Source organism: Apis florea, unplaced genomic scaffold (assembly GCF_048593485.1).
Source record: "Apis florea isolate Af1SG1 unplaced genomic scaffold, ASM4859348v1 contig_3158_pilon, whole genome shotgun sequence".
Taxonomy (NCBI): Eukaryota; Metazoa; Arthropoda; class Insecta; order Hymenoptera; family Apidae; genus Apis; species Apis florea.
Genome location: NW_028256713.1, coordinates 5600912 through 5624045, shown reverse-complemented (window position 1 = coordinate 5624045; position 23134 = coordinate 5600912). Strand labels below are relative to the sequence as shown.

At 27.5% G+C, this 23134-nt stretch overlaps 2 protein-coding genes and 2 long non-coding RNA genes across 17 annotated transcripts in view; 2 read left to right on the top strand and 2 right to left on the bottom strand.

Annotated features, from left to right (window-relative positions):
- The window catches only part of rdgB (retinal degeneration B), a 23672-nt gene extending 538 nt beyond the window's left edge, over positions 1–23134 (top strand). Inside the window, exons 1-22 of one of the 11 annotated variants that reach the window (XR_015292383.1) lie at positions 11280–11408; positions 13204–13379; positions 13465–13801; positions 13899–14035; positions 14143–14260; positions 14347–14728; positions 14834–15006; positions 15320–15349; positions 15938–16042; positions 16125–16310; positions 16384–16546; positions 16656–17045; positions 17123–17400; positions 17489–17641; positions 17715–17977; positions 18039–18147; positions 18230–18386; positions 18473–18622; positions 18700–18880; positions 18960–19234; positions 20213–20428; positions 22224–22738. Coding sequence is in view for 9 of the 11 variants with exons in the window: in XM_086909402.1 (XP_086765528.1) it covers positions 13302–13379; positions 13465–13801; positions 13899–14035; positions 14143–14260; positions 14347–14728; positions 14834–15006; positions 15320–15349; positions 15938–16042; positions 16125–16310; positions 16384–16546; positions 16656–17045; positions 17123–17400; positions 17489–17641; positions 17715–17977; positions 18039–18147; positions 18230–18386; positions 18473–18622; positions 18700–18880; positions 18960–19234; positions 22224–22368 (3810 nt within the window). In the remaining 2 variants the exon portion in view is untranslated. Of the gene's footprint in view, positions 1–11279; positions 11409–11836; positions 11976–13203; positions 13380–13464; positions 13802–13898; positions 14036–14142; positions 14261–14346; positions 14729–14833; positions 15007–15319; positions 15350–15937; positions 16043–16124; positions 16311–16383; positions 16547–16655; positions 17046–17122; positions 17401–17488; positions 17642–17714; positions 17978–18038; positions 18148–18229; positions 18387–18472; positions 18623–18699; positions 18881–18959; positions 19235–19327; positions 19491–19561; positions 19678–20212; positions 20429–22223 lie in introns of those variants that run through there. The other 10 variants (XR_015292384.1, XM_086909405.1, XM_012493506.3 and 7 more) reach the window with 10 other exon arrangements.
- Positions 5005–8313, top strand: LOC100867546 (uncharacterized). 4 transcript variants are annotated; one of them, XM_086909424.1, is made up of 5 exons: positions 5286–5684; positions 6329–6354; positions 6449–6905; positions 7376–7533; positions 8011–8313. In XM_086909424.1, the coding sequence occupies exons 1-5, from the start codon at positions 5450–5452 to the stop codon at positions 8116–8118; spliced, it is 984 nt and encodes a 327-aa protein (XP_086765550.1). In that variant the 5' UTR covers positions 5286–5449; the 3' UTR covers positions 8119–8313. The 4 variants fall into 4 exon arrangements, with proteins under 4 accessions (XP_012348974.2, XP_086765550.1, XP_086765552.1 ...); XM_086909425.1 differs by having other exon boundaries at positions 5312–5684; positions 6335–6354; XM_012493520.3 differs by having other exon boundaries at positions 5005–5684; positions 6345–6905.
- LOC105736890 (uncharacterized) lies at positions 7877–9806 on the bottom strand. Its single transcript, XR_015292394.1, has 4 exons — positions 9683–9806; positions 8766–9120; positions 8346–8523; positions 7877–8071 (listed from the first exon to the last, which is right to left on the bottom strand). It is a non-coding gene; the product is annotated as an uncharacterized LOC105736890 (long non-coding RNA).
- On the bottom strand, positions 9924–12067 carry LOC147657456 (uncharacterized). The gene is made up of 3 exons (XR_015292396.1): positions 11974–12067; positions 11169–11428; positions 9924–10988 (listed from the first exon to the last, which is right to left on the bottom strand). It is a non-coding gene; the product is annotated as an uncharacterized LOC147657456 (long non-coding RNA).

Sequence of the window (23134 nt, the reverse complement as noted above, 5' to 3'; positions counted from 1 at the left end):
TTCTGAAAGAATGTAATTGAAATAAGAAACTTCATGACATTTAGATCTATAAGCGCTTGAAACCTTTCGAATAATATTGATCTTTTTTATATTCGATTATAATATAATTATTTGCATCATATTTTTATTATATACTAATAAATTTATAAATTTAAATATTCTAATAATAATAAATCTATTTTAAATTGCTAAAATTAGTTAATAAAATATATTTTTCAATTATTATATTATTATTATTATATACAATTATATATATATACAATTATTATTATATACGATTAATTTTAATTAAATAAATAAAAAATGATTTTAAGAAAAGACAACAAATCTGTGATATTGTTATGATAATAATTTATTCTACTATAAAATTCGTATATATTTAACAAATAAAATTTTCCTAATTTCATGCAATTTAATAAAATACAGAATCCAATTTTTATTTAACAAAATAAAAAAAAATATAATAGAATTAATGATAGCAATTTTGTGCATATATTACATTTATTATATAAATTCAGTTATTTTTACTTTATATATATATATATTGTATCAATCTTTAAAGGGTTAGAAAGCTACGTCGTTGGAATTATATCAAATATTTTCCATTCTTGTATATATGACGTAACTAGTGACGCCAACAAATTGAAAAATCGATTAAACTCAAATTTACTATTTTGTAAATCTGTCAATTTTTTATATAAATTTATAATTAAATTAACACTATAGAATATTTTCACAGATGTATATGATATTTTAAATTTCAAATACTTTTAGTTAAAAATAATTTTTTTCAATTTTCTTTAATTTTTTTAAAATTTTCTTCTTGATTATTTAAACATTTATATTTTATTTCGACGAATTTAAATATCACATATTGTGATATTTACATATTATGTATATCACTTCTAATTATATGGATTGTAATTAGCAGTATGATCTACGGCGATAGTATTCATTTATGCCGAAAATTTCACAAGAGCGAAATTAATTATATTAATATACACATAAATTTCAAGAGAAATATTAAGATCATGATCCATGTAGATTATTTTATATAAAATTCTCGATCCACTTATTTAAATTACAAACAATTTCTTATTAATTATGAATAAAATGGAATTATAATTCAGAATTAAATTGCTCAATAATGCGCAAAAAATTTTATTTTCAATATTTTCGTTAATTATTTTATTATTTTTTTAGTTTTATTCTTTATTTTAATCTTTTATAATTTTATATTATAACTTTATATCATTATAAAAAGTTACTGTATAATTAATACGCGTTAATATCATTTATTCTCATAGGTAACGGTTTTCATTAATATCATATGAGCTGTATCACGCAAAGATAGCCTGTAAATGCACCTTAATGTCAACGTAATACACTTCGTTGATAATGAACTGTGAAGGGAGCTAATGCAAGACAATTTCACAAGTATATAACAGACTATAATGTAATATTTTTCACGAAATTTTTATGAAATACTTAGAAGTTAATACATCAAGAATATAATAAATTCTTATGATTGTTTCTAATTACATTGAAGAAATACATGCTTAAAAATAATATCTCAATTTAGGAAATTATTAAGTCAATTAATTATTATATGACATTTCGTTAGTTATAATCGGAAATCCAAGCAATTCTCTATAGATTGTGGTTGTCCATATCGATATTACGAACGGCTCTCTCTTCGACTCTTGTTATATTGAAATTGAATCGTTTCAGTCTTCAAGCATGCAATTACCCTTTAAGAGAGATTCTGTTTCTTCCCTCCGCACATTAATCGTAAATGGAAGCGAACAAGCAAAGTTCACCTCGTGGCTGACATTTGATAGTGCAGTTTTCACGCAGCGCGAATGCAATTTATACAATCGTTTAAGTCATTGTGTTAATTAAATCTTTCAAGATTTTTTTACGCATTTTTTATGTTCGGATTTTAAAGAATAAACTGTTATTTTGTTAGTATTTTAAATTTGGATATTTTAAAGTATTGTACTCTTTTATAAATATATATACTGTTGCGTTATTGCTGTTTTGTATGTTTTGATATATTTTATTGTTTAAAAAATATTTTATGAAGCCTGTCTTAATATTCTTTCCGCATTCTTTTGATATTAAGAATTTTTATGAATATTACTGTGAGTGATATTACCATATCATGATAAAATATTAGATTATAAATGGGATAAATTGAATAATAATGATTTAAATAAAATTTTTCATTAAATGTACGCAGTATTTAAATAGAAAAATTTGTTTTAAAATCGAAAATTTGTTTATCATAAATTTATATTTGATATTAAAATATTTTTTTCTAGACAACTTCTATCAATTGCAGTCTGTGATAAAAAATAAGATTAAAGAAGATTCCATTATACTCAAGTGCGGAAATAATATAATTTCACAATTATGATTATATCAGTATCCTAGATTTCATCTCGTTTACAATATATGGGAATCCTATGTTACATTCTATCAAATCAAAATGTAGTATCAATGACATTTCAAGTAAATCCATGCTCTTTCTAATCACCATGCAATTACACGTAAATTGGAAAGTTCGTTAAAATAGGGGAAAAAAGGGAATTAAAAAAAAAAAGACTTTCATCGACCTAGTTTCGCTTTCGTCTCGGGTTACTTTCATTACGTCCTTCACCGCAAACCGAAAAGATTTTTGCGTAACATTCCAATTATAATTCGCCAACTGAATGAAAAAATTCTCGATCGTTCGTTGCTAGTGCGCGATTATTTTTTTTTTTTCTTTTTTTCTTTTTTTTCACATGCGTTCTATGCATTTTCTTTATATCGTAATGTATACATGTTTATATGGCCGGATGTCGGACCAGCGAAAAACGGGCTGTACCTAGGAGTACCTAGACCAAAAGGGTGGAAACGCTTCGACCCGACCTCTTGAAATGTCAAAGGTTACCGCGCAAGACGCATCGACATATCCCTGTTTTCCAGAAGCCGGCAGTTGAACACAATTCTATTGTTTTTGCTCTATCGTCGGGCAATAATTATCATCATTTCCATTTTGCGCCATTTCATGATTGTGTTCTTTCGATCGCGAGAAATTGTTCCGTTTCGAAAGTTATATGATCATTTATCATGATCATTATTTATTTATTTTGGAATTTTCTAACTTAAAGAAGTAAATATGAATAATTTATCCTAAGAAAAAAATTTATTAATTTTAAGAAAGAATATTGTGGAAATTCATTTTGTTAAATGAATCTCATTTAATTGACTTTCTTTGTTAATTGATTTTAAATAAAATAAGGTCAAAAAAAGATTTTTTTAGTCTTCTCTATCTCTTTTTTTGGGCTTCCTCATCATTTCCATTCTACATTCTCATTTATTTTCTTTATCGATATATTTTTTACAGAAAAATTGTAATTAGTTTAATTATGTCATAAATATTTGCAATTCATGGTATTTGTGAGATTATTAATTTTTATTATAAAATTATTATTAATATGACGTCAATTAATTACCAAAAGTAATATTTATTTAGAACGCAATCGATCCTATAGCCAGTTGGAAATTGCAGCGATGTCATCGCATAAAATCGATTCCATCAACGAAGTCCTTGCCGGAAGATTAATTATTTTGTTTTCATTCAACCTCGTGACGGCCAATTGAATTTTCTCGAGGTGGATCTTTTATGTTGTGAAAATTATCACTGACTATGCATTTCTAAAGTCCAATTTAATAAAGAAGACAGTCACGCTATTCTTTCCATTTTTTTGCTATCAACAGAATAATTAGAATAATTCACGATTCTTTTTTTTATGTTTTTTTCCTCATGCTTCCTTATTTTACAATGATAAAATACCTCGCAATATTTTCACGTCAAAACTATACATTCCTTGAACTTTCAGTTTATAACTTTGAGTCGTAAAAATTTTAGGGTTTTCCTTGAAAATTGCTTGGTTAATGTCAAAGGTACGAGGTTCCATCAAGAAGTTGGAACATGACGAACTTTCTGTAGAATTTATTGAAAGAAATGGATCTTAGGAGTCTTTCGTATATTCGACATTAAATTACTGTTATCTGTTCTTTTGTATCACCGCTCTCTTGCATTTTGCTTTCAATCTTGATCCATTAATGCCATGATAAAAATTTCAGATTTAGATTCAGATCAAATTTATTATAAAAAATTTTCACTTCTTTCTTTTTTTGGAGTTTACAATATTGAAATTTAATCATTAAAATGATTTTCGTAATTTATAATTTAATTTTCATAAAAAACATTCAAAAAACTTCTAAAATTTATTATGCGCACATTTCTTCATGAAATATATAGAATATATATAAAACTAATGATTATAAATATTATTCCCGATATTGGAACGTTAATACAAATTGCGATATACTGACTACTACATGTTTACTACTGATCTCAGACATCCTGGCGCTTCGATTAACTACATTTTGAAATACTATTTGCTGTTCCATTTATCCTATTGCGCATTTAATTATACGAGGTATTTTATATTTATTAATAGAACTATTCTTCGAATTTATATTAATTCGAAAAACACAAAGAAAATTAATAAAAAAATAATTGATTATTTCAAAAAGTATTTCAAGATAATTATTAATTATTAACGTAACATTTTTAATATTTACATTTATTGAAACGAATCATTTATAAAAACAAATCCTTCAACGAACAATTTAATTATTAACGACTTAACATATTTAAAAATTTTATGTTTGTCTATAAAATAAGATATTTAAAATTTGTGAGTGATATGACTTAATATACAAAATGTTTGTGCAAATATTGCACGTACCTGATTAAACAGCGCGTGTCCAGCGTTGAAGTTACGCCGCGAATTTCCACGAAACACAGATTGAAACTTCACGGAGTACAAACAGAAGAGCGGAAGGACTGCTATAAATACGGTTGATTTACAAACGTCACAAGAGCTGCATACTGTGGCGGATGCGCGATGTTTGTCATGAAACAAAGATAAGCGTGGAAAATACACGTGTTTTCTATTCCATTCTAGAATCAGGATACAGGATGTGAAAATTTTCCAAATAATTAATTTTATCCGTTAGAAAAAAAAATTTATCCAAAAAAAATACAATGTAAAAATTGTATCAATAATAGTATGTACGAAAATATTTTCTGATATAAAGCAGAACAAGAAAAGAATTCGAGATATGTTCTTATCAAGTTTTCCAACTGATTTGAGAAATGTTGCCACAGAAATGTCACATATACAACGAATTCTTGAAATATTCGTATACGTGAAAATATGATCGAAGGAACAAAAGAGAACGAATTCACATGACAAAAGAGTTCGTCATGTGCGATTCAAATACCTGATATAACCACCCATATACATTTTCTTACCGGAAAGATGTATCAAAACCGTAACCTTGTTCGCGAGAAGCTCGGATAAATCGCAAAACAACAAAAAAAAATAATATGGCGATAATTTCTCTTTTATCTAGACTAAAAGTTCTAACATCCTGCAATAGAATAATCCAATCTGCATTAATCAAACCGAATACTGAAATGTTATTTTTGACAAAAACAAGAAGTTTCATGAACGAGAAAAGAGACAATTGGAGCACAGAATATCGTTTTCAAGATATCAAAAATTGTCTCGATAATATTTTAAGATATGAATCGAAAGAAAAATTGCCTATGATGAATGGAGGTATAAAGCTCTTTCTTTTTTCTTATTTTTCTCTCGACATATAAATAATTCGTTATTAAATTTACATTACAATAGAATATGCTATTGACATAGCAATAATACGCGATATTTAATTTTCTTTTAAAGTTTGTAATAAAAAATAACTGATATTTTGTTAGAAAAGGTTTATCATTATTGGTTTGTAATATGTGACATGTCTCCTAACAAATATTCTTATATAAAATTCTTATGCAATTTTTTGAGCAATAATCTTTATTCGAAGTATTAAATATTAAATATTAAATATTAAGTATTAAATATTAAATATATTGTACAAAAACAATTAACTTCAATCAATGAAAATGTCACTGTGTAACATATATTTTTTTCCTTTTTCATTTAACTAAAAAAAAATTGTATCTTTATTAAGAAAACTATCGAAACTCTGTTTAAAATTCATAAATAGAAGAATTGTAAAAAGTTCTGTGATTTTAATTAAATTACAAAATCTTGCGTAATTCATTAGCATAAATAGTAAAATTTCTGTTTTAACATAAAAAAATTGGCATTTTGCATATTACAATCATTGTCGACATATCAAAAACCAACGAAAATATTCATGTTTTTGTTTGAAGAAGAAATTTAATGATTCTGACGTTCTCCAGTTAAAGTTCGTTTCAGAAAGAAACAGGTACGTGAATAATCATGAGTATTGTGGTGATATGAAGATGTATGCCGAAAGAAGAGCTTTCTTGTTCAACAGTGGATCGTCGATCTTTTTGCAGTTCCCTTTGGCGCCAATTTACCATTCTTGGAAGTTTTCCAACAAATTTTGTCCTTCAGCAAAATACCATAGTTCATGTATTCAAAAATCGATGTTAAAATTTTATTCTTCTATGAAAAATCCATCCTATGAAAAGTCATTATGTAAAGATTTATGGAAGACTGAAGATTTATGTAAAGCAAAATTTTATTCTAAGAATATTCGTAATTATTCTTCTTCCAAAGAATCTTCTTGTAATAAGTCAAAATTAAAAGAATGTGATAAGATAAAACTTGAAACACTTGCGAAACAAGAAATTCCTAAATGCTGTACTAAAGATCCTTATGCCTGTAAAAAGCCTGAACATATACAAGAATGTGTCAAACCTATAACAAAATGTCTACCATCCGTTGGTGATACTCCATTCATATGTACATCAACTCCTTGTCCAAGTATAGAAGATTATTGTCCTCCTGAAGGTAAGATTTTTATCTTCTGAAATAAAATATTTATATAATTTTTAAATGATTATTTACAAAAGAAAAATATAATTAAAAATAATAAAAAATTTAGTTTAGAGATCGGAATATTTTCAAATTAAAATTATTTTATTAATATAAATATCAACAATAATGCATTACATATTTACTGTTAATAAATAATATTTATTAAGATATATTCGAATGATAATTGCATTATTATTCTTGAAACAGATAATTTTTTTTTATCTATTCTCGTGTTGAATAATATATATAATATGACGTTATTTCAAAATTTTTAAAAATTATTTATAAAACATTATGAAAACAATTAATAATAATTGTTAGCAGTTGGATTGAATTTTCATCTTTAATATTTAATATTAATTTAATTTAATAATTATCGATGAATTTTAATAATTTTGTATAAATTTTATTTAATGATATGATAAGTGATTTTATAAATATAGTGTATACTCATGAAGAAAAGATTTGGCAAATATTAACTTGCATTGGATTGCTTTCGGTAGTAATTATGTCGTGTTACGTTTACAACAAGAGTAAGGATTGGGATAAGGAACCAAGACCTGAATTCCGTGATGTTCCTTATTTGCGGCGAATAGTTAAGGTGCTCTTTCTTTTTCTACTTATGAATTTTTTAATTTTCTAATGAATTTAATACATGTTTTTTTTTAATTAAATAATGAACTTTTGTATTTTATGCACTTTTAATATTTATAATATATATATAATATATAATATATTATAATATAATTATAATATATATAGGTATAATATTGAGTTTCATGTTTTAATTAATCGATAATATGCGTAGTTTTGCGTAACATTCAAGTTTTATACTGATTCTTCTACCTAATGAGACTTTTTCCCATCTCGGAATAATCCATTTGTGCGGTAATCGATTAATGAAGTCTTATGAACTATTTGCCTTCGCCATAGGAATTTGACACTTTTTCTCTTCTCTATTCTTTATATTTTCTCTTTTTTTGCTTTGAATATTTTTTTATGGTTGACAATTTTATAATATTTTGTAACTAATTTTACAAAAACTTGTCTACATGATTTATAAATATTTTCATCCTAGCCTTTCCCATGGGGTGATGGTAAGCACACTTTGTTTCATAATCCTGCTAGAAATCCAATATCTCCACACGGTTACGAAACAGAAGATCCAAGTATAAAAAAAAAATAAAGAATCAGAAAAGTAATACATAAGACAAGAAAAATAAAATTATTTTTATCTTTTATGAAAATTCGCCATGGATAATTAATTTAGTAATTAATTTAGTAATATTAAATTTAATTTAGAATATGCACATATTATACATTTATATTAAGAATATTCAAATTCTGCGATTGTAATGAATAAAAAAAATCTTGAAAATTATATTATAATTTTCTAAATGAATCGTTATTTACATTTTCTATTTTTCCTTTTGAAAGTTGCTTAGTATAGTATCTTTGACCACAAGCATTATTCAAGGACCGGATATGCTCTATCCGGTGAACGAATGAATATAATGCGGTGATTATTATTGCTTGACTGCATTCGGTCCATATAGCTTTATTTTAATACGTTTCACGTATTTCTGCCACTCTGAAAATTTTAAAGTTTATGTATAAAAAAAAGTATTTAGAAAATATAAATTCTATTATGCTAATATATATATATAAATATATTATGCTAACGTTTTTCTTCTAGAATATTTAATGTAACTAGCAAGTTAAAGATTATAGTGTATATTTCGCAAACTTTTTCTCAGGTGCATACTTTTAAAAAAAGATTTAAAAGTACAATTAAGTCACTTCAATGGTTAAGGATATAATAATATCACATACTTGCCCGTTTTTTAACACTGTTTTTCTGTCTAATTAACATCTCAAGAATAATTTCAGATATTTATGCATATGTATAAAACAGCCATTAAGTTGTATTTTTTTCCGAGTTGCGTTTTTACCGAAAAGAACATGTGAATCTTTACATGGAAGGTCAACGTTAGATTCTCTTTTGAGTATATTCATACTCCTTCTCCCGTTGTTTAAAGAAATCTTTTGCTTACGTCACTTTATATATGTATATTGTGCCAGCAGGTTCCTTCAACCTTCAATATTTTGACGTCACTTGATGTGTAAGTCTATACTTTGATCATCTTGATTGGAATATACTAGTATAGTGAATACTCCATTCTTATCACTATATAATTTATAAACATATAATTTATAAAATTTTTGACAAATTGACAACAATTTTCATATTTTTGTTTAAAACAAAATATAAATTTCAAAGGAAATATCTTTAAAAAATTATGAAATTTTCTAAAAAACACATTTTCTAAAAAATGTTTCAAATTTTTCAAATAAAAAATAAAAATATTTTTTTTAATTAACGAATAAAAAATAAATTAATGAATTAAAATGAATCGACGGAATGGAAAAAATTAGAAGTCGTGTTATCAAAGATATATCAAACCAACTTTGATTTCATTTTCCAATGAAACTATTATTACTTAATCGCATATATTCATAATAAAAATATTCTAATTTAAAAAATTATATTCTAATTTTTCATAATTAATAAAAGATTAAGACCCTTTTCAAAAAAGGTTAAAGAGCATCTTTTTTTCCTTAGAGAATTTGATTGTTAAAATATTTCAAAGATTACAATGGATATCAATTCGAGCAGATTTTTTTTTTTAGGCATTTTAAGCTTTCGGAAGAATTAAATCGTGCTTGTCTATTCATAAAATGTCTCTTACATATCGTTCGTTGCACAAAAGAGGAATAATTTTTACCGTCCATCAAGTGATCCGTTTCGCTTTTGTGCCAACTCACAAGTAGAGAACGTCACTAACCTTCTGTAATCTCTATTTCTTGATAGACGAATTTTATTCTTTCCCTTTTATCTTTTGTAAATAAACCGAATTCATTGATTATATACATTCACTTAATAATATTGTTTGCAGTAAGAAATATTGAAAAAACGTTTTATCGAATAACTAATGTCAAAGGTCAGTTTTCTTTATTATGCACAGAAACACTCAACGAGTAGAACATTCCTTCATAAATTTAAATATAAATATATGTATGTTATGTTTAATCAGTTATATGTATTATATCTTAATATATCTTATTTTTTTATATTAATATAAATGATCATTATATCAGTTTATCATTATATTTGGCATCTCTATATATTGTTTCATTTAAATCTTTTCAATTTCGTTATTTATATTTTATTTTCTTTTTTGTTTATTATTTTTCCTTTCTATTGTTAAAATGTATTTATTTATATCATATCTATGATATAAACTGCAATTATTTGTAATTTCTTTTTTAATATTATTATATCTAATTATTATCAATAATCTCTAAGAAACATGAATTGATTAGTTATTTTTAATTTTTCCTTCCTACTATTAATAATAATTCAATCCTACTATCGACTATCAATAATTTTTTCTATTTGTTTCTTAATGATTTATTTTTCTTTATTCTATAAAAAAATAATTTTCGTTATATGAAAGAGATATCACTGGAAAGTAAACAACTCTGTTTCATTCATCTTTTTTGTGAATGGGAATACTTTTGGACTTTAACTATTTATAGAAAAAAAAAATAAGATTTTCATCTCGACACACACTCTTCCTGTGGACATTGCGTTGTATATATCTTGTTTTTAGGCAAATACCAGCAGGGGTCTACATATTACCCAATGATTCAATCTCTATCGAAACACATGCAACTGTTGATGAACGTATCAGTCTCGTTTTCATGGGAGCTTACTGATGTTATGGCGCATCTGGTCTTGCGTTTTCTTGTTCATTTGGGGGTCGATCAATAGGTTAGAGGCTGGTGGTGGAGGCGGCTAACGGTGGCTGTACTTTCAGTGACGGAAAATCCGTGCGAGAAATCTGTATTTTAAACTGACTATTATATATTATATATAATGCTTATTATTTGAAATATTTCTTTCATTGAATCGAATGTTAAATGTTTTATTTCATTTTCTTGTTTATTTATTCTGAAATTGTATCTTGATATAATTTCATTTCCTTTTATGTTCTATATAAAGAAAAAGATTTTTTTATTATTATTAAATTTCTATTATTAATTATTATATAATGATTTTTGAATATATTTATGTATAGATAAAATATCAATTTATAAGTTACTTAGATAATTTTTAAGATAAAGTATTGAGAATTTTTTTAAAATTAAAAAAAAAGAACGAATGGTATGCACCTTTATTTTACAGCACTGCGTCCGGATCACTGGGTCGCGGAGGCGGTAGGAGGCACTCTGATTGGTTCAGTTCGATTTCGCGGGTTTGAGAAGTCGCGCGTGTCAATGGGCCCGCCAATCGGAACCTCCTCTCTGTCAGTCAGTGGCCGCGCGTTGCTCATGTAACATCGTGATATTTTTACCTTGCGTTTATTCTCCACAATCCTTGGATAAATCTTCGATTGCTTTGTTTTTTCCAGTGTATGTACTAGTTGATTTTGCTAAAATGAATATACTATTATTTAATATTTCTTTACTTTATTTGATATCAAAATCAAGTTTTTTTTCTTACCTATTAAAAGAAACAAGTGCTTTTACTTTCACTATTTAAACAAGCTACTATTTATAGAAATACACATGTATCATGCTTTTGAAGTTTTTTGGATCAGTTTCATTTAAAATTTAAATTTCGTAATAGTGAATTGTCCAATATGAATTCACAATGAACATGTATATAAGAAAAATGCAAATACATTCTATTTAGAAGAATTTTACTGTTTAATAATATCATTCGAAATATATATTAGTATGTTAGTTTAATTATTAATAGCGTTATTATCTCAGTTGATTATCGATCTTTCGTCGATAATTTAACTGTATTACGAAAATATTATCACGACTTTTCGCAATTTATCTTTTCATCCGTAAAATGTGGCGCGAAAAATACGATACACGAATAAAAGAGAGCAAGATGAACAATATTATTTTATTTCACTTACGAATTTGCTCTATTGCTACGATGTTCAAGGTTAAGGAAATCTTTTACCTGTAAGTATATCAATGTAGCATCGTATATATGTTTAAATGATTCTTGAAATGTATTACCTCGCGATGTAGAAGATATGACTGTTGTCAACCGTTAGAGATCTAACGGTCAGCTGAGTTCGTTAAAAATGATTGGTCGAATCTGACAGGTTACGGTCCAATCGCGACTACAAGTTCGGGCACTACATGAACTATCGAGAATGAAATCATTTTCAAACAGCGTACAGGTATCAATTGTAAATATTTCGAAACGTTAAACGAATTATTCTATATTAATTATAAAATTAGATATAAATATGTATTTGCATATAATTCTATTATTATATTTTATTTGATTGCTTACAGTTTTACAGAGATTGTCGCTGTAAAATATGCTTTTTTTAAATAAGAAATTTCACTTTAGATTTATTATATTTAATCTTTTATTAATAATTCATTATAATTCTATTATTTAAATAATTGTATAATTATGAATTGTATGAAATATAAACTTGGATAAATAAGTTCTTTTATCAACATAATTTTTAAAAAATCATTTATGTAACTTCCCGTTAAGAGCCTTAGTTTATAATACATTTGACTAAGGTGGTGTAGCTGAATATAAAATAAGTGTCTTACGCAACATTTTGTTTATTGCTCTTTCATAGTTTCGATTTCTACAAAGATTTCATTTTTCTGAATAAAACACATTAATTATATTTTTTTTTAGAAATAATGAAACTATTTTAAAGAATAAAATCAGAATATCGATATTATCGAGGATAATTATGAAATTCATTGATTATTATTAATCTCTGTCTGACCCAGAGTAGATTTGCTTGGAAACGTGATGTACAACACGATTCAGCATTTGATGTGCTTCAATTATAGGTAGAAAAAATAACCAATCTTGATGTTTGTGAAGGCTTCTATTTCTAATGTATTAGACATGCAAATAAAGTTATGCATTTGTTCATATTGTTCGCTTTTTAATTAGGAAATTGATAGATAGAAACAATAAATAAAAAAACGTACAAGTTAGTTGTACAAAAATATAGATGATAACTGAACTGTTACAATGATAAAGTTAATCAGATCTACGAGAAAAGTGTATCGAGGAATATTGATTGACATTCTCAAGGGAAATCTTGATTACGATAAAAGTCTTTTTGCAATATCGAAAAATAGAATGATGTTAAAATAGAATTCAATACAATGTTTAATGTTTCTTTTGTTCCCTTTTTTTTTTAAGATTTACGTCGATGATATCATGAATGATAAAAGAGAAGAAATAACCTTGAGACGATTCATATCTACTAGAGTGGCTAGAGAATAAGTAACAGCGGCAAAATGTTGATAAAAGAATATCGAATACCGCTGCCTCTCACTGTAGAAGAATATAGAATTGCTCAGCTTTACATGATAGCGGTAATTAGGATTTTTTTTGATAATGTGAATAATTCTAAATAAATGATTATTGTTTTATTAAAATTTTTTAATCTGTTTCTCGTAGAAAAAATCTAGAGAAGAAAGTCAAGGAGCAGGCAGCGGTGTAGAAATAATAGTAAATGAACCTTATAGTAATGGTCCAGGAGGAAATGGACAATATACTCATAAAATTTATCATGTGGGCAGTCATCTTCCAGAATGGTTCAAGAGTTTGTTACCTAGATCTGCGTTAATCGCCAAGGAAGAAGCATGGAATGCTTATCCTTACACAAAAACTCGTTATACTTGTCCTTTTGTTGAAAAGTTTTCTATTGAAATAGAAACGTATTATTTTCCTGACAATGGTTATCAAGAAAATGTCTTCAAGCTCAGTGGTAGTGATTTGAGAAATAGAATTGTAGGTGTGTAATTGAAGTTTTATGACTTATCGTTTTCTGTTACTTATAATATAATAATAACGAATTCATTGACATAATTTGTTTCATAATTGTATTTTAGATGTAATTGACATTGTAAAGGATCAATATACAGGTGACTATGTAAAAGAGGAGGATCCTAAATTGTATGTATCTCAGAAAACTAATCGAGGACCTCTTACGGAATCATGGCTAGAAGAATACTGGGCTGATGTAAAAGTATAAATCAATTTTTTTTATCTATTTTTATTAATTTTGTATTTCTATTTATTATATTAAAATAATTGATATTAATGCATTAAAATAATACCCTAATTACCATTTAGGGAAAGCAACAACCGACATCATCCGGAAAATCGTTAATGTGTGCATACAAATTATGCCGCGTAGAGTTCCGTTATTGGGGTGTACAAACCAAATTAGAAAAGTTTATACACGATATAGGTCAGTATTGCAGATGGTTATATTTGCTTGTTTCTTAACATCTAACTTAATTAGTTCTATATATTATAACAATTGAATGATTTCAGCTTTACGAAAAACCATGGTTAGAGCTCATAGACAAGCTTGGGCTTGGCAAGATGAATGGAATGGTTTGACCATGGAAAATATTCGAGAAATTGAACGACAAACGCAATTGGCATTGCAAAAAAGGATGGCCAACGCAGAGGGTGGTGAAGAATCCCCGAACGACAATCAAGAGAAGTCTGTTTCTAATACGACGATGACTCCTCAAGAATCAGATGTTGCCATGACATTAGCTGCCACACTTGGAAGCATCGAGAAAAATGAAGATTTCCAAAGTCCCACAAGTACTAGAAAATCATCTGATATACCAATGACAAATACAGCTATTAGTTCGGAGGGTGAAGTTAGTCCTGAAGATTCGCCGACTGAAGTACCCGAGCTTAGGTAAAAATAGAAGTAAAATCAAGAACTAGGTAGTTTATTTATTCGCGAAAATTTTCTTAATTTCATTTATAATATATGTATTTAATGGAATTAAATTTATTTTAGAAATCTTCCTGAGGAAAAAGCAGATGCAAAGAAGTCATGGAAGAAGAACAAAGCGGCAATGAATTCGCCATGCTCGAATAAAAGTTTTGATATGCAAATAGCAAATTGGCGCATGGAAAGTATCGTGAGAGAATCCGAATCTGATAGTGAAGATGAGTTTTTTGATTGTCAAGGTAAAACTCGAATTCTTTTTATATAGCATGTAAATAATCTCTCTAAAAATTTTTATGCATAATAACAGTGGCTAATATAATCAAATCATAAAACAAATGCTTTAGCGGATTTTTTAGATATTGTTTTTTTTTATTAATATAGATTAAATATAAATAAACAAATTCAAAATTTGTTAAAAATAAATAGAAATGTGTCTGTTAGAAATTCTCATACTTTTGCAAAGTAGAATATACTGCATGATTGGTAATGACATTTTCTGTTTTTTTTATATGTGTACCCTCTCTGTTTTTTATGTCGCATTCCACATTGCAGCTGGGTTCATTATACCTATTATATGCGAAGGTAGGACACGTAGATAGTGGAGAATTCTTAAAACTATAAACATTTTAACATGTTTATTAGAAAATAATTAAAAAATAAAAAATCAATGTTAATACAAATTTTAATAAACCTTATAAATGTAGAAACATTGCATAATTGCAGTGATGTCTTTATACTAAAACAAGTTGAATTTATTGCTTACGAATATTTATATTTACAAGAAAATTTAATTAATCACATTGCAAATAATTTAATCATATATAAATTTTCATATAGAATATCAAGCATGCAAAATTCTCAAGAAAAGATTTATAACAGCATGAAACAGCATGGCTATGTAGATTACAAAGCAACTGCTTTTTTATTGTAAAAAAATTATCTAAAATATTAACAAGGAATATTAATATATATGAAATAATTGTATTAAATAAAATAAATATTATTAACTTCATATTTTTAATATATTTTTATTATTATTTTCTACCTTATAATATCCAAAAAATTAAAGAAAAAGAAAAATTCCTATTACTCCATTTCTGTCTTAAAATGAGTCATAAATATTTGAGAAGGCACGATGCATAAGCAATGTTAAAATTTCTGATTATACAGAGAACTTTGGACATAACTCTTCATTAGCTAAATGGAGTTCTTTGGATCTTCTAGCAGAAGAGGATGACAATACGTTCACTTCGTCCACTATGGCAAACAAAGAAGGTAAATAATGATTAGCATTCTAAACATTTATATTTTTTTTGGTTTCTACAATTGATAATTATATTTCAATACATATTTTTAGACGATACGATATTTTCACCTTCATATCTACAACGAATGGCTAGTGAACGTAGCAGTAAAAGATTGCAAATTTCTACTTCAGCCAGCATTGATGCCTCATATCCAGCTTCACCTCAACATTCTCCAACCCATCAACCATGCAAAACTACTGTCCTTCTTATTGTAATGCATGCAGGAAGTGTACTAGGTAAATACCTTTTAGAACTAATTATTCAGATTAATTATAATTTAATTAATTTATTTATAAAAATATATTTCAGATGCTAATGTTGATTTAACGGCGAAAAAATCAGATATCACAACTTTCAAAGGAGCTTTCGAATCTGTGATGAGACAACGCTATTCCAGTATGGTTGGACATGTTGCTATTAAGTTCGTTTCCTGTCCATCCATTTGCACTGAAGGTCTTGGTATTTTATCGAGGTAAAACTAAAATGATTAGATCAGAGATATTTTTTATCTATCTATTTTTATTATCTTTATCTCTATATCTTTGTAAAATTTTAATCTATAAAAATTCGATAAATTTCAGTTTAAGTCCTTATAGTTTTGATGTTTCACCTTCCTCTATGGATGCTCCTCAAATAACACACGATACTATTCCAATCGGCGCTATACCTCTGCTTGCTAGTTCTACTTCTGAATATCAGGATGCCGTCTCACGAGTTATAGCAGGAGCGAATCAAGTTTATCATGATTTTATCAAAAGCGAAGAAGGTCGTGGTTTTACGGGACAAATTTGCTTTATTGGAGATTCAGTAGGAGCGATTTTAACATATGACGCTTTGTGTAGATCTGTTCATTCTAGACATAATAGCGAAAACAATATTTTGGATAATCAGGGCATTGAGAATAGTATGAACACTGAAGATGGCAAACATTTGACTGCACCTTCTCCTAGAAGGAAATCTTCTAGTACATGGTGAAGAATTATAAATCTATTTATATTAATTATATATATTATGAAAGTATGATAATAATTAATGTTTCTTTTTTTAGTGAGGGTACGCATTCTAAATTGGATTTTGATGTAGGAGAATTTTTCATGTTTGGTAGTCCACTTGCTCTAGTATTAGCATATAGAAAAATCTCTGCGGATAAATCGACTAATATAAAAAGACCATTGGTGAATCAATTATATAACTTGTTTCATCCTACTGATCCTGTAGCTGCTAGATTAGAACCACTTATTTCTGCAAGATTTTCTCTTCTTCCGCCCGTGAATGTAGCTCAATATCAAAAATATCCATTAGGAAATGGACAGCCTTATCATTTGTGTACGTATTATTCATTCAAAATTTAAATATATTTTATAAAATATATATATATATATATATATATATATTTATTATAAATTATTTTCAGTGGAAGCTATTCAAACGAATCCACAATTATTTACGGATGGATTAAACATTCCAAATATGTCAATGTCCCACTTAAGACGATTGTCCGATATATCGATTCACAGTACGATGTCTGGTGTAGTTGAAAATGTCCCTTTACAAGTAATATCAAATTGTAAGTAAAAAATGAAGTAATATAACAATATTAAAATTAGTATTATATTCTTATTTTAAATAATTTCTCCTAGTAACACAAAAATGGTGGGGTACAAAGAGATTAGATTATGCTCTCTATTGTCCTGAGGGTTTAGCAAATTTCCCTACAAATGCTTTACCTCATCTTTTTCACGCCAGTTATTGGGAATCATTTGACGTTATTGCATTTATTTTACGACAATTAGGCAGATTTGACTTACCATTACTTGCAAATGAGGAGAAAGAATTAACTTGTTTCCGTCCAGGTCAACCTAGAGAAAAGTGGAATAAGAAACGTACTTCTGTTAAACTTAAGGTAAGGTAACAAAATAAAGAAATTATGATATGAGTCTTTGATTTGTGAATTTCTGTTTTAGAATGTTGCTGCCAATCATAGAGCAAATGATGTAATTGTTAGAGAAGGAGCACCTCAAGTGCTGATTGCTAGATTTATGTATAGTCCAATTGACGTTATTGCTTTAACCGGTATATCAAATATTATATATGTTATATATGTATACAAGTTTTTGACATAAACAATTATAATGGATATTATATTTTTTTATAGGCGAAAAAGTAGATATTCATATTATGAAGGATGCTCCTGCAGGAGAATGGACATATTTATCAACTGAAATAACTGATAAGAATGGTAGAATAACATATAAAATACCTGATGATAAAGCATTAGGATATGGTCTTTATCCAGTTAAAATGATTGTTAGGTAATATTTCCTATAATTAAAAAAATATATTATATTTTATTAATTAATAAATATTATATAATATTTGATTTTCATACCATTCGTAGAGGTGATCATACATTCGTAGACTTCTTCTTGACTGTGATTCCACCAAAAACGGAATGCGTGGTATTTAGTATAGATGGCTCATTTACTGCGAGTATGTCTGTAAGTGGAAAAGATCCGAAAGTTAGAGCTGGAGCTGTTGATATTGTCAGGTATAAACTATTATGCAGATAATTTATTTTATATCTAGTTTTTGAATTCATAATTATTTTGATTATTATCAAATTAGGCATTGGCAAGAATTGGGATACTTAATTATATATATTACTGCAAGACCTGATATGCAACAACAGAAAGTTGTTTCCTGGCTGTCTCAGCACAACTTTCCTCATGGCCTTGTATCTTTTGCAGATGGTCTTTCAACAGATCCATTGGGTCATAAAGCTGCGTATTTAAATAAACTTGTACAGGTGAACAGTTATTTGAAACTATGTATAATTTATTTAATTTCCTGTTTACAACGATATTCGAACAATAGGTTTTTTTCAGGAACATGGTGTAATAATTCATCACGCATATGGCAGCAGTAAAGATATTAGTGTTTACACTGCAATTAACCTTAAACCAAATCAAATTTTCATCATTGGGAAAGTGTCAAAAAAATACCATGCTTTGGCAACTATTCTTCACGATGGTTATGCTGCTCATTTAAGTATGCTACAGGCGCACGGAGGCTCGAGACCTGCTCAGGGTAATGCGCGTATGGTGATTCCAAGAGGTCAATTCGGTTTACCCGGACAAAACGCTTCTCTACGACGAAGAAGGTGAGCTATTTATTCTATGATGGATTATTTTAATTAATTTGTGTATATTGTGTTCGATTGTTTACACTTCGCTATGATGTGGGAATTTTTAAGGTAATAATTCTTTCAATCCTTGCTATCCTCAACGTTCAGATGTTTTGGTTACTGCAGAATGGTGGAAATGTGCATATACAATATATATTGTCCTCTAGAAAGAAGATAAGCAGAATGGGCGTAAGGCATTTCGAAGAAATAAAAATTCTATTGTCTGTACATAGATAATGCTGTATTTTTATAGAATGCATACTGTGATCAGTATGAAATTTTAAGCAAAGGTAGTTGTTTCAGAGACGATCAATGACGCGTGCAATCTTCGTATTTGAACTCACATTCATCAGTGTTAACTAAAATCCACTTTATATCGAGAGATTTCTCTGTAAAACAATCATAACTACGAAAACAAGGTACATAAACTGAATAATTTTAATAGATTTGACACAGCATAATCTTAATATATGATATAGACTGATCGTTTTAAAAATTTTAATTTTATTTGCTATTTATTAATTATATTAGAATTTCATTAGTCTATATCATATGTTTGTATATAGGAATCATCACGGAATATTCTATCGGAATATTTATAATATCATGGAATATTTATTCTCAGTTTCAGCACAAAAATTATACATCTTTCTAGTTTACAAAGTTTTTAGCATATCTTATTTATAATATCTATTCATTGATATCTATCATTTTTCATTTTCATTTTCTTTTTCTTCTTATGTTAAATCATCTATAAAGAAAAAATTTTCTTTGATGTATTTTATTTTAATTTTTATAAGGATACTTGGTATCAGTTGGAGCAATTAAAATTCTCTCTCTTTTCTAATGGAGTGAGAGATATCCCTGTAACACTTACTATACATAGATTTCTGTTTTAGCTGCTAATTAAAAGATTTGAACGGTGTCTAAAGCTTATCAGTTTCTTAATTACAGGTACCTGTTATGAAGATATGTTACGCGGCGTAATCGATATTTCGTGCTCTCGACAAGAGCCGCCACCATTCTACGCTCAAACTTAATGTTTTATCTATCAACCATACACATGTCCAGAATTTGTGGTTAATCAACTATGAGTGTCTAGATGTACACAGAATTAAAAGTTTTTTCGTTACTTCCTGAAAATGGTCTGATCTCACTTTAGCGACCAAGGTAAACTAGAGCCCCTTTCCGCTTGAAATCTGTTAGGTGAATGTTTGTGTTATAATGAAAATTAAGCTAGATCTATCACAAATGGTACGAACTATGATATTAAATTTTATTAAACAAATTGTTTGCAAAAATTTATATTTAATTATTATTAATTTGAATTGTTATTAAAGTTAAATATCTTCTACTTAAAAACAATTTTTTATTTTGTGGATTTCTTACACATTATTTAACTTTAATATAGTTGTTTTAAAGTTTAACTATATGTTCAACTATTAAGAAGTTATAATAACATAACATAACATTTCTGTCATTTACTTTTAATATATTATATTTAATAATAATTTATATTTTTTAAGCTAAATTCTTAAAACTTTTCGTGCGTTTCCATTTGCTGATTGATCAGGCTCAAATCTTGCTTGTACAAGAAATGAACAGCACGATTGAATATGTGATAGAATAAAAGCTCTGACACGATGCACGATTATATATGTGAATGCTGTTTTAAAAAATACCACAACTCACGGACATACGGTGTATTACCGAATAAGAAAGTCACGTGTTTTCAAATATTCTTTAAATATGCTTTATGACACGATATATTCAATTGTCATTTTTTAGCTGTGTATTTAACCCTAACAAATGGAGCGGATATGCAAGAACCTGTAACGATTCAAACCATTTTTTATATGTTTGGAGCCAGTCGGTTTTAATACTGCTAATTAAACTCCTCTTAGAAGATTAAATTGGATTGACTGTTTTTACTTCATAATCTTTTTTTCTGTCATTTTTATATTAAAATAGCTACTATTGTGGAACATTATTCAATTATATCACTTATAAACTGTAATAATTTAAATTACATTAAATTTTTAAAATTGAAATTATTGTGTCCACAATAGAAGAATATGTATATATAATTTGGACACATTTCTTTATTCATTCAAAGAATGAAAGATTTAATCCACTATCTGCATCGCTGTTATTGCAGACGGGATAGCTGTTCGTCCTCATCGTCATTCCATCACTCACAATGCTTTTTATTCATGGAACTATTACATTTATATCACGCTTTTCAGTATAAATATCAAAATACACCGCTAGCTCTACTATGCTGCTAATCCATGTCTTCATCTGCTTCTACGTCGGCGATTTTAATTAATCGGTGCAGTATGTCTTTTATAATTATGCTACGGTTCAAGAGATTCTTCACTATAACACTATGACATATGTATATATCTTAGTTTTAGTCTCTTAGACGATAGCAAAATCGCATAATTATATAAATAGTAATGTTTAATAATAATATTTAAGAAGGAAATAGTAATATAAGAAAATACAATAATATAATTAGAGTCAGTGAAAGAAGAATGTTAATAGATATATCATATTATGAAATTTTAATTGAAACGTTAACGTTTAAAATGTAATCTAATGTGTTTGTAAATACCTCTTATAATTTTAAGAAAATAACCAATGTTTTGGTTCTTTAGGCATGATTCATGAATCCTACAATTAATAGCGAACTGAATTTGTTTAACGCTTATTCTGTTTCTAACTATTTCAAGATGTTTTTATCTCTTTTTAACATTTTGAGAGGTATTGAAAAAATTACATTGATCAAAATAATTGTGAACAAGGAAAATACAAATATAATCATGAATATTCTTTCAATTCTTAAAAAATTTCTCAAATGTTTTGATCAATGTATCAAATAAATACCTTAATTAATACCAGGCAACGTCAAATTAATATGGAATATTTTGATTTATCTTTTACTAATTACAATATACGTTAGCTCTTTTAGGCTGGCGAAGCGTGCAATATCTCAACCAACTCCGAGTAAAGTGATCTATCCGTTGGAACGATCAACGAGTGTTGGCCCTCCAATTTCGTCACAGACTACATCCACCTTCAGATCTACGGCACCAGAGAAACTTTGACGATTCGCACGCTGCCGGTCGTTTTTCGAGCCCCGGCATTAGCTGTATACATTTAAACACTTTAAAAATACGAGGATAGTTCGAAGAGGAAGTCCTCGTATATTTCGACCGATACGTGCTCAACAATCTAAAGAAGATGATTCTACTTTGTTACTCCGCCTTTTTATATCCTCTCTGTATACCTATTGTAAATTTTAAAATACTATTCGATATTACGAATCCATTGTATAAAGTGCGATAAAGTGTATAGATAGATTTCCCTATCTGGTGTGAAGAAGGAACTTTCTAACCGAGAAAAAATGGTTTGAACGTACGAGGACTTTGTCTTTTATCCCTTTTAACGTGTTATTATATCATCTACCATTTTGAACAATGTGATTAATTTTTTTTTACCGATTTATTACGAGAGCTTTTTTCTAGTGGTCTTTCCAACTAAGCTGATACAGCGTCTTCTGCAAAAGATGTGATCGAGCACGATCAAAATTTTTGATAACGTAGTTTGGATCACGAATTGAGTCTAGTTCCTAAATATAAATCGACATCTTAGAAGATAGAGATCTCCTAGAAAAAAAGCGCTATTTTTTTTAACATTTTTTTTTTTCATTATTTAAAATTTTAATTGATTGCATGATTTTATTTTTCGATCGAGTTTCAAAAATGTATCCTACGAACTGTGTGTATGTACAATCATGTTTTATCTAATTGAACTATATCATTATTCTAATCATAGTTCGTAAGATATAAATAAAAGAAAGAAAGAAGGACA

Bases quoted from the DNA above. Each gene is read 5' to 3' on its own strand.
- LOC100867546 (XM_012493520.3), top strand. From the start codon at position 5,450: ATGGCGATAATTTCTCTTTTATCTAGACTAAAAGTTCTAACATCCTGC. The intron at 5,685-6,344 runs GTATAAAGCTCT...AGTTCGTTTCAG, and splicing joins ATTGCCTATGATGAATGGAG to AAAGAAACAGGTACGTGAAT. The intron at 6,906-7,375 runs GTAAGATTTTTA...TTATAAATATAG, and splicing joins AGATTATTGTCCTCCTGAAG to TGTATACTCATGAAGAAAAG.